The sequence below is a fragment of the Frankliniella occidentalis genome, unplaced genomic scaffold (genome assembly GCF_000697945.3).
Source record: "Frankliniella occidentalis isolate FOCC.00 unplaced genomic scaffold, Focc_3.1 Scaffold11, whole genome shotgun sequence".
Taxonomy (NCBI): Eukaryota; Metazoa; Arthropoda; class Insecta; order Thysanoptera; family Thripidae; genus Frankliniella; species Frankliniella occidentalis.
Genome location: NW_026267141.1, coordinates 1,670,888 through 1,681,596, shown reverse-complemented (window position 1 = coordinate 1,681,596; position 10,709 = coordinate 1,670,888). Strand labels below are relative to the sequence as shown.

The following is a 10,709-nucleotide window of genomic DNA, read 5'->3' as shown; positions in this document are numbered from 1 at the left end:
TACCGACGATTACCAGTGATTACCAAGTCTGTGTACACCTGATTACCGCAGTTGGGCACCCCTCGGGTGGGGTGTAATTCTTTTCAAATACCCCCCCCCTCCTTAAACCATCCTCGGCCTCGTGTGTTTATCTACTTTTTATTTAACGCTCGCAGTGCAGGGATCGGCTGCTTTATTGCCTCTCTGAGCTTATCCGCGTGCTCTGGCCTTGCGGATCGGTTCCGGGACCCAAAGTATTACTATACTGTAGTGTCTGTGACCCAAATGTGTGCCACACATGACCAGCGCACTTCGCAGCTGGCTCGCCGGCCGACTGCTCGGGCTGGCCGCTCGCCACAAGGCGCCAGATGCGGGGTCGTGGAGGGGGGAGGGGTAATGATTCAGAAGGGCTAATAAGTATTAATAAGGGTGTCACCCAGGCGCGGTTTAAGGGGGGGGGTCGTCTCTAGTGACAATTTATGCCACAAAACCCCTGTAAGAAGGCAACCCACGGTGCACCCCCCACCGCACCCCCCGTCAGCCGGACCTGGTAGATATTTTGACTAAAATATCTTATTTTTAAACAGGGGCACGCAGGTCCAAACCTCAAACCTCCCTCTAAACGCCCTCTACAAACGGGGGCCCGCCCCTCACTCTCGTGGGTTCCGAGGAGTACTTCCGTCCCTCCTCGCTCTTGCTGCTTCCGAGAGCCGTGGCCGGGAGGCCGGCAGGGTCTTTAGCATCTGGGCCGGCGCGGCTCTGTCCAGGGCGGCCGGCGCGGCGCTCGTCTCGAGTACCGCACTAGGCTCGGGGCATTGTTCCTGGCGCCCCGCGGCCCCGCGGCGCCGCGGGCACGTGCATTTGCACGTTGTACGTGCCAACAGCCGTGCACGTGCAAAGTGGAACGCTCCGCCCGGACGGACGGCGGCGGAGGGTTGACTTAGTTTTTAAGTCACCGTTACGCAAATTGCAGAGCTCAGCGCTGGCTGCCACTCGCACCGGGCCGGGAGCAAGGGCGGCAGGATGCACCGCACCGGGCGCAACAGGGCCCGAGCAGCCCGCACCGCCCCGGGCTACAGGAGGGCCGAGGAAAGGCGTCCTCCTGCAACGCACAGCGGCCCTGCGCCGGGCCTGTAGAAAGGGCGCGCGAGGACACGGTGCTGTTCGAATGGGTGCTATCTCAGCTGCGTCCAGATACCTTGGTGTCTGTCTGGGGTGCCGTCCGCGGTAGCAGAACTGCATCAAGACTGCAATATATTTCCCAGCTAAATTGCGAATTTTCGGCGTATTAGAAGCCTTAGGCCCTTTATGCGCACTGTAGGCGCATTTTGAATTGGACATAAAATGCAGTCATGATGCAGTTTTGCTGATTTTGCTACCAGGGTTGGGTGCTTGCGTCTGCGACAATGAGAAAAAGAAAAATCGAGATTTGGACCAATCACCGCCATCATAGCGCACTATTTGTGCATACTGGCAGACGCAGACACCGAAGTCCCCAAGGCCCAAGGCACCCAAGGCACCCAAGACACCCAAGACACCCACTTATCTGGACGCAGAGCTCCCCTCTCACTCGCACCGACCGCTCGACCACCGTCCGCGCTTGCAGACCGCGACCGATCGGTGGGGGCGGACACAGTCTCGGCTCTCAGCCTACAGCTTCCATTCCGACCTCAACGAGTGCATCTCACACCTCGCCACACCTGGCGATTGCCCTAAATCAGGGGGCACGGATAACGACACCACTCAATGCGAGAGAGACAGAGACTCCAGAGACTGGTTGACCCACGAGAGTGAGAGAGCGCGAATGACAACAAAAGTGGCCCCCGAGCCGTCTAGGCGGGACCCCCAACCATTGCTGCTTGACATTACAAAAATTATCCGATATGCTTTGTCCAAGAAGCCGGTTACTCGAAAACAGCATAGCAGCATAGACTAGCCAAGGACTAACCCTATCACACCTCATGTCCCGCCCCTTCTCCATCAAAAATTAAAAATTAATATCGAAATATTTGTTGACATTGAATAATGCAAAATTAACTGTTCCTGAGGAAGGACAAAACGCTCGAGGAAAAAAAATAACGCATGACTTACCAGTTAGCCGCGGCCATATGTTCGTTCTGTTCACGTCCATAACGTACGTAAGTTCGGAGACAGACGGACTTGGACTTGCTGCATCGGATGAGAATCGGATACAGAATCGAAAAGTGTCATACTGCGTCCTGCATGTCAGTTTTAAGGGTATGAAAAGAAAAGACTGCGCTCCGACACAGAACGCAATTTTAGCATTTGATTGTATTCCAATGGGGGTTAAAATTCAGTTCTTTTTAAAACTCTCACTTTTTCAAGTTTAATGTGCACATTGAGTCTTCAGGAAAAGAATCAGGATACTGTCATCTGCCATGAAACTGTTGCTACTTCTCAACTGACCCTGAATTTGTCATCATAGGCTGTCTGCTGTGAAAACTCTTTTTAATGTCATAACAGAAAAAGTGGAAAAATGATTTGGGAACTTCTGAAAGACTTCAGATAATATCAGAATTTTATTAACTTAAGCTTAAGTGAATCCGCTTTGGTTGGATCTTACATAAAGTAAGTAGTTAATTCCTGTTGTTGTTTTTCTTAATCATCTTATACATGCCCTAACCTAACAGTTTGACATCCATTTGTTTTGATTTTTTCACGACACCATTTTTACCTTTCTATTATGTTTTTATGGCACTTTTCTCCTGATTTCTCTTTGTTAACAGAGTTTTAGTCATGGTGGAAAACTTTCCATCGAAACACAGCTCAATTGTTCTTTCAACATGGTACATCTGTACATCCTTTGTTTCAGATAATTCATGTCTCAACATCATGGACCTTGTTTTGATGTTTTTATGCATGCTTATTGGAGCAGTTGCAGTTCTTGCAGCAGAATGGTACCTTTTTCAAAAATTTCTGCTCAGCCAACCTGAAGTAGGACCTCCAAAACAGCCATTTGGCATTTCTACTCCGTTTTGTTTGCCCAAGGTGTGTACTAGACATAAAATTATAAGCTCTTCTAGTGCAATATCTTCACTGTTTTCTAAAGTTGTAAGTATATTTTGCAGCATATTTTGGATGCTCTGAGAAATCGTAACCTGTCAAAGCAGGAGTCATGCCTTGGTGTCAGCCTACTTCTTCAATTTTTGTTCCAAGAAATGCGACATACAGATAAAGTTCGAAAATGGTTTCACCGCAAACTCTCTCTTGAGTTTGAAGAATTACTTACCCGCACCACAACTGGGAAATTGTTTGATTCCATAGCTGTATGTAATTTTGCCTACAATCCTCATTCATTGATATTAATTCACTTTTAACTACGTGCTTATTGTCTATCTTTTTAGGTTCGCGACTTGCATTTAGGCTCACATTTCCCAACAATCAGAAATGTTGAAGTACGCCAAGTGGCCCAGGATCCCATTCATCACCGGATTGACACTTTGGAATTATGCTTAGACATACATTACAGTGGATCCTTCCAACTATCTTTAGATGCAAATCTTGTTTTGGGTCGTGCTGCATATTTGTCAGTTACAGGTCAGTAAATCTGTAAATCTGTTTTTTAATTTTTTGAATCAAGAATTCCCTCAAAACTTAACCTGAATTTCTATGCTATCAGTTCATGAGCTAGTGGGTATGGCTCGCCTGCAGTTCACTCGACACCCTTATACCCACTGGTCGTTCAGTTTTTACTCAGAACCAGTTCTTCAGCTGGAGGTTGAAAGTCAATTTCAGGGTCGCCCGCTTCCTCAAATCACCAACATAATTGCTAATCAGGCTAGTGGAAATAGTACCAGTCTACTTGAACTGTTTTACAATTTACATTATCCATTATCATTTTCCTTATTTTGGTTCTATAGATACGAAAATCTCTGAAAAGGAAGCATACATTGCCCAACTACAAACTGCGCTACAAACCATTTTTTGCAAAATCAGAACCAAATGATGAAGAGGCTGAATGGGGTCAACACTCAATACAATCTGGCTGTCTTGAGGTTACTATTGTTGAGGTTACAAGACTGGCAGCTACTATAGGCAATGGAAGTGAAAACATTTACTGCTCACTAGCAGTTGGTTAGTTTTGATCCCAAAAAAATATTTTAACTTGAATGCAATCCTTTTTGTTTCTCATTCTAATGGCTCATTGTTGGTTTTCAGATCGTACTGCATGGGTGGAGATGGTTCATTCTGATACAGCCACGTATATGACCCTGGATGTTAGTATAGTTAAATCACCACAACAACAGTTAGGCATTGTTTTCAGACAAGAGTTTGTTGCAGACCGTTATCAGGTTTGTGTCCAATACTCATACATTACTTACCGTTAAATGTCATTAATCTAAAATCAGAACATTATATCTCCTTTTCCCTAACGTTCCTTTCAGGCTTGTGTCATAGTTGATACTGTTCTACCTGGTTCACCTGCCAGCAATTCTGATGTGCAGCCTGGTGATCTTCTGATAGCAGTTGAAGGAAAGAAAATATCAACAATAGCACAGGCTGCCAAGTGTATGAAAGGAGCTGGGGATAAATACACGCTGAGACTTGAGAGAAGGGTTGCATTTAACAGCTCAGCTTCAAATTCAGTAATTATCTTTCACAAATAAGTTTTCCAAAGCAGATTGTTTTATAATTATAGTTGATGTGCTTACGTTCTTTCTTTTTATGCTTTTTTAGGCTTCTGAGACTGAATCAACCGCGATAAGATCTAATGTGACAGTGTCTGTCACAAGTGACTCCCCTACGTTAGGACAATCAGAATTACGGAAAAGAAGGGTCTCTGTGGAGCAGAGTGATGGTATTGATAGTGACAGCAGCACTTCCAGTCCTCCGAATTCTGCCCAAAGTGAGCATAAATGAAACCAAAAATGTATCAAAGTGTGTTCTTGAATGTAGTATTGGGGTCTAAACATTTTGTCCATTCTAGGCTCTCCTGCTAAGAAACCTTCTTCTATATTTCCCGGTCCTAGTACCTCTTCATCTACTCCAGGCTCTACTCCTGGTTCTGCAGGAGGTTCAATTTCTCCAAGCCCAGATCATCGCAGCAAACAACAGCAGTCTCAAAGTGACCAGAATAATTTACAGATTCTCAATACAAAAGAGATAATTCTTGATCAGGTGTGACATTCCTTTAATATCAATAATCCATAATTTCCTTCCTAAAATACAGAAATGATTTTTTTTAAATCCATGTGTTAATGCATTTATTTCTACAGGTTATTGATTTCAATGAAACTCTCAAATTTGTGGTGGGGCCCCAGCATCGCTACCTTAATGTCAGTGTTTGGAGCGCCAGATCTGGTCCTGGTGGTCGTGATCAGTTGTTGGGTCATGTGAGTGTGTTGCTAGCTGCTGTTGCTAACCATTGCAGCCGCTCTCGACTTGGACACTTCGTAAGCTCATATTCCTTTCTACCACCAGACCCTCATCTTGCAAACAGGTAACAATTCCAATGAAGGATCCTACACTTTGATTGTCTTTTTGAGAAGTCCTGTATTGCAGTATATTCATTTTAGAATTTAACTCTTTGCAGCCAAAGTCATAAGCTCTCTAATCATTCAGGCTTTGAGCCATGCCTTTGCTATGGAGATGTGCTACTTTCATTTGTGTACCTAACACCCAGTGGGTCTCCATCTCCACCACCTGCTCCTTCAGGCAGTCCAGCTCACCAATCACCTGAAGCTGCCATGAGCTCAGTGAGGATGGATATCATGCAAGATTCATCAGTTTTTAAAAGTCATGATTTTATTCGTACCCAGTTTCATCGTGCCATTCAATGTGGATTTTGTTTTAAGAAGGTATGAGCAAGGCTACTTGTAACAACTGGAAACCTTCTCTCAATTGTTAATTTAATTACTGACCTCTATTTTTATCTATCTATTTCTTTGCATTATTAAGATATGGTTGAAAGATGCTGTTCAGTGTCGAGTCTGTGGGATGTCATGCCACAAAAAATGTGTCAACAAGTGTCTTGTCAGTTCCTCGTGTGGAAGCACCAATGGCAAATCCACTGGTAGCAACACAACATTATCCTCAGGAAAGGGCCACAGGCACTCCTTAGGAGATGCTGATGTGACAGGGGCATTTATTGAACAGAGAGGATCTTCTCAAGGACCCAGCCCTGAAGGTGAAGGTGGAGACCAGCCAAGGCGAGCAAGTATACAACCAGAAATTGTCATGACGTCTGCTGAAGAAGTGGCCAGCGTACCAACTCAGGTTGGAATACTATACTTTTTAATTAAGTGGGATGTTATGATCTTAAGAGTTAATTTTTCTCTAAATTTTTTTGCTTTATACAATTATTTTCTTTGTTCAGGGTCCGAGTCACCGGAAACGTATAACTAATCTCTTGGCTTCTATGGCAACTCAAGCTCGTGGTCTGAAGAGGGTTGGATCGGCTCATAATCTGGCACCTCCTGGTTCAGATGGTTCCCAAGGTGGTAACAACCTTTCTCGTAGCCTACCACCATCTCCTCAGCACTCGCCTGCACCGTCACGCAAGGTTGTGTCTGTCACTCATGAAGTGTTTTCTGTAAGATTTGGATTGGTTTAGTATGCTAATGATGGACTAATTTTTTGTTTCAGACCTCTTTACATGAAACAGTTTTTCAGTTTAGTGAAATGGACAGTGGTTCAGATGAGGATGCCAGTGCAGATGAGGATGTGTCTGTTGCACTGGAACAGCTCCTCCAGTTAAGGCGCCCCAGTGCTTCTGGAAGTTCCGGAGGTGCCGCCAGTGGCGCTGGAGATGACGGCTCTGAAGACCTAATGGCTGTTGCCAAGGCCACTGGTAAAGAATTGTACTCTGGTCTACCCCCATTGCAGCGGATAGAGCGCATTAACAAAATGGTCAGATTTGTAACTTCTTATCCTTCCGAGGACACACCTCTAGTAGTGTTAGTGTGTTTGTTGTAATAATTTGTGTGCTTATCTCTAAGCAGATATCAAAACTTAAAATATCTATGGATAGTGAGTCCAGTCTAAGAATGCAGTTGGCACGTAAAGAAGTTGACTGTCAAGACTCCACTGAAAAAGCAAGACTTGCCTTTCTTATTGGAAAATGCGACGAAAAAGTACAAGCTTTGGCAATATTAATGCTGCACTTTTGTGCAGGCCTTCAGCACACACAAGATCAAGAGGAACAATTACAGGTAACTTTTAAAATATTCTAAAAAATTAAAAAGACAGTTTCTTTGATGCCATGTGGTATGTCTCTTTTGTTTTGGTAGTGTTAGAGTAACAAACAGTATACTGTTTGCAAACAAGAATTTCATTATACATTACAACTATTACCGTTTTTTTCCCACTCAAAGTAGATTTTTATGATTGAATTTTGGGAACACATTTTGTTTACAAGGTAGAGGGTATTTATATTTTCAGAATTCTCCCCTACGTCCATGGAAGTGGAATTTTCATCTGAAGAAACGACGAGTGTCCTTACGCAAACAGCTGTTGTAATGTGGCTTTGCTGCTGCCATCTTTTTTAATGGGTTGGTGGAATAAGTGTGTCATGTAGAAGTATTTCTCGATCCCTTTCCAGACCACTGTGTGTGTCCATTGTTGCTTTTTGAGATGAGAACCATATCTTTTTGCATGATATTCAAAGTGAAGTTTTAAAATTCTGAAGTATGTAAATTAAAACTCTTCTATTAGCTATCTCAATGACCACAGGTTCAATCGCAGGTTGTCCCGCAAACTATATCTTGGTTGCCCTGCATAGTTCTCCAGCTTTGAATGTACCTCAAGTTTAGAGTGTTTGTGCTACCCACAGTTCGCACACTCCCTGCCGACAGCTGTGAACTATCCTTCCCACCTTCGACACAAAATTACCCTCACCTGTACCAGTTTACTTTTTATTTGCAAGCCTCTTCCAACATGTACTGAATTTGACAGGCTTCATACTTTTGGTACTGTTTATCTACCTCATCGATATCATTATAAACTCATTACTCTTTATTTACGTTTGTTTCAGAGAAAAGGTGGGGACTAAACTGAGTTGCGCCTTTGTGGACGTGCTGTGTGATGCAGAAGATGAAAGGTTAATGTTTTGTGCAATTCAATGTTCTCATAAAACTCTTTCAGAAGCTATTTGTTATATGATAATATTCCTTAATATTCTTGGAGGACAAACATGTTCTTTTATGGGTATTTTGTAATACAATTTTAGTATTTTCAACCCATGCTCTGGACTGTGCAATTAGACTTTTGATCGATTGATTTGTGATAATTCCAGTTCCAATATAAAATGTGTTTGTAATGCTTCAAATGCTTGAAAATTCTATTATCTTTTAGAAGTTCTCAGCTAGTCTTTGGTTTGCCCTAGGTATGCATCATGTCAATATGGATTTATCCTACTTTATTTTTGGCTCATTACTCCTGGCAAATGAGAAAGCGAACCCCAAACTCACTAAATGTATTATTGTCTTTAAATGTAACTCATCAGTAAACCTCTTCCTTGTCTTTTGAAAATGTCAATTAACTTGTATACCATTCAAGTAAACCTTGACTAGAAAAATTATTGGAACTTTAAGTATTGAACCCTCCTAGTATATTGTAAATAAGTTGTGCTTGCCAATTGAAATTGTTGTGCCATTTTTATTTTTTGGCATCACTTTGCACCAAAAATGATTCACCTAGAATAGCCTACATGGTTACATTTATTTCTAATAGTGTCAAACTAATGTTTCATTGATTGATGTGGAAGTAGGTACATTTAAGACTAGCTAAGCTCTCTGTTTCTTGACTAACCACCTGTAATGGTCTTTTCTTTGCCTGGAAGACTTGCCAATTCATTCTAGGTAGTGAAAGATTTCACCTGTTTTAAGCAGTATTGCTAATCTGTATTTTGCTAGGTGTTCATCATTGACCTTGATTGTTTGTTCAAATAGGTGTAGACCTTTTTGCCAAGGCTGTTTGTATTATTGTTGCTGTTCCAGGTATTATCTTTCTTAGATCAGTATTAGAGATGATTACATTCCTGACTTGAATTAGTTCAAGCTGATGCTTCAATTGTTGATTTTAGTCTGTGATTTTGAGCCTCTGCTTTTTGAACAGAGACCTGACAAGTTTTATTCCTCCTATAACCCCTGTCTTTTAGCTTGATTTTTTGTTTGTTTTGTTTTGTGTTTAGATCATTATATTTATTGATGAAAAAGTAGAAGTTGTGATGGTGTTGAAATGTTTGCCTATTTGCAGCTAAACGATTTACACACTTTAGTTTTTTGTGTTGTTTTTATTGTGTGCTATTTATGATGATAGTAGTAAAATATGTCAACTGTGATACATGTAGGCTATCCTGAAAAACTGAGTGAACATGTTAGCCTTATCTCCACTTCATATTTGCTGAAATGATTTTGTATCTATTTGTTTATTTTTGTTTAATGTTGAAGCCAGAAATTTCACGGTACTGTATTTCTGTGATATATATTTTGGAAAAACATTTCCTCAACAAATTGACATTAAATCAATCACACTTGTACTGCTGAGTTAAAAGTTTAAAAATATAATTTAATTTTTGTTTGAGGGAATAATTTTGCCGAGATATATGATGATACCTTAGTTTAATTTGTACCCTTGTACTGATTGTGATAACATTCCATGCTCCATTATATTTGTTATTGAGAAAAACCTGGCCAAATTTCCTATTAATTTAGTTCTCTTATTTGCATGCAAATATAACTTGTCTTGTAACTTCTTGTAACATTGGCTGCAGAAAACTTGGCTGCATACATCACTAGTTTGCAGGACTGTTGTTACATCATTTTTGTTTGATTCACCATGTGGATCAATCATTCCACCATTTGGTAAACAACAACGAGCCACACCACAATTTTTGGATGAAAATTCACCAACCGGGGTTCTGACACGTTTTTGGTAGCTTGTCATTTCATTTAGGTATGAAACAACTTTGCTATATTTTGGGCATGGTAATAAATTTGTAATGTTGTCAATTTTAGCAACCATTTGTTTGGTAAAAAACAGACAAGTTAGATTTTTGTAGATTTTTCACTCACCATGTATGCTAAGAAAATTCATGTGGAAGTCAATTCTCACACTGTAGACTGTGTTTTTAAATCAGTGAACACCAAAGAATGTTGTGAGTCCCGACTCAACCGCATACTATCACAAACGATTGGCTGAGAAACCCTAGTGCCTGCCATTTTGTTATTTGTTAAATTTTGCACTGCTGATGTGTCATGTGAAATTGCTAAAATATAAATACACTTGACTGAGAAAAAAAATTGCAAACATATGTTTTTATTTCTGAGATCTATGACCAGAAACACAAAAATCATCTCTAACAATCACAGTTGAAAATAAATTAGATATAAATTAGTTAATGAGAAAAGTGTTTTGGGGTGGGTCATGAGAACTTTATGGTCCATCCATGGGCTCCGAGTTCTTTGGGAACAGCTGATCGTAAGGCACGCTTCTGAACACGTCGTTCGCCAAGGCCGTTAGGTGTTCGGCAATGTTTTCGTTTATGATGGGCTTCCCTAGATCCACCACTTCTGACCACAGGCGGTTTACCATCAGCACCACCACGTCATCTGGAACATAGCCGATATGGTACTTTTAGGGCAAGGTACTATAAGTCCATCTACTTTTAGGCAAGCAGAATGCGGTCGTGTTAATAATAAAAGAACAGGCAGCCCGGACCAAAAGGTACTTCACTAAAAGAAAGCACAGTGCAACCACCCCCCTCCCCC

At 41.7% G+C, this 10,709-nt stretch overlaps 3 protein-coding genes across 5 annotated transcripts in view; 1 reads left to right on the top strand and 2 right to left on the bottom strand.

Moving 5' to 3' along the window:
- The window catches only part of LOC127752374 (uncharacterized), a 170,490-nt gene extending 168,317 nt beyond the window's left edge, over positions 1–2,173 (bottom strand). For both annotated transcript variants that reach the window (XM_052277652.1, XM_052277651.1), the window contains exon 1: positions 2,071–2,173. The gene's annotated coding sequence lies outside the window, so the exon portion shown is untranslated. The remainder of the gene's footprint in view (positions 1–2,070) is intronic.
- Positions 2,174–2,402: 229 nt separating this feature from the next.
- LOC113207349 (PDZ domain-containing protein 8) lies at positions 2,403–9,631 on the top strand. Of its 2 annotated transcripts, XM_052277646.1 has the most exons (18): positions 2,403–2,568; positions 2,813–2,988; positions 3,069–3,266; positions 3,345–3,537; positions 3,620–3,777; positions 3,861–4,074; positions 4,159–4,292; positions 4,386–4,586; positions 4,678–4,846; positions 4,928–5,118; positions 5,217–5,440; positions 5,534–5,798; positions 5,899–6,216; positions 6,317–6,502; positions 6,586–6,849; positions 6,942–7,151; positions 7,381–7,490; positions 7,973–9,631. In XM_052277646.1, the coding sequence occupies exons 2-17, from the start codon at positions 2,833–2,835 to the stop codon at positions 7,456–7,458; spliced, it is 3,159 nt and encodes a 1,052-aa protein (XP_052133606.1). In that variant the 5' UTR covers positions 2,403–2,568; positions 2,813–2,832; the 3' UTR covers positions 7,459–7,490; positions 7,973–9,631. The 2 variants fall into 2 exon arrangements, with proteins under 2 accessions (XP_052133606.1, XP_026279662.1); XM_026423877.2 differs by lacking the exon at positions 7,381–7,490.
- A 598-nt stretch (positions 9,632–10,229) lies between these two features.
- Positions 10,230–10,709, bottom strand: part of LOC113207350 (uncharacterized) — a 10,480-nt gene continuing 10,000 nt past the window's right edge. Inside the window, exon 6 of the mRNA XM_026423878.2 lies at positions 10,230–10,550. Coding sequence (XP_026279663.1) covers positions 10,375–10,550 — 176 coding nt within the window. The 3' untranslated portion in view covers positions 10,230–10,374. The remainder of the gene's footprint in view (positions 10,551–10,709) is intronic.

Coding starts and splice junctions, on each gene's coding strand:
- LOC113207349 (XM_052277646.1), top strand. CDS start 2,833: ATGGACCTTGTTTTGATGTTTTTATGCATGCTTATTGGAGCAGTTGCA. Junction 5,441..5,533: donor GACCCTCATCTTGCAAACAG/GTAACAATTCCA, acceptor AACTCTTTGCAG/CCAAAGTCATAAGCTCTCTA. Junction 7,152..7,380: donor ATCAAGAGGAACAATTACAG/GTAACTTTTAAA, acceptor TTATATTTTCAG/AATTCTCCCCTACGTCCATG.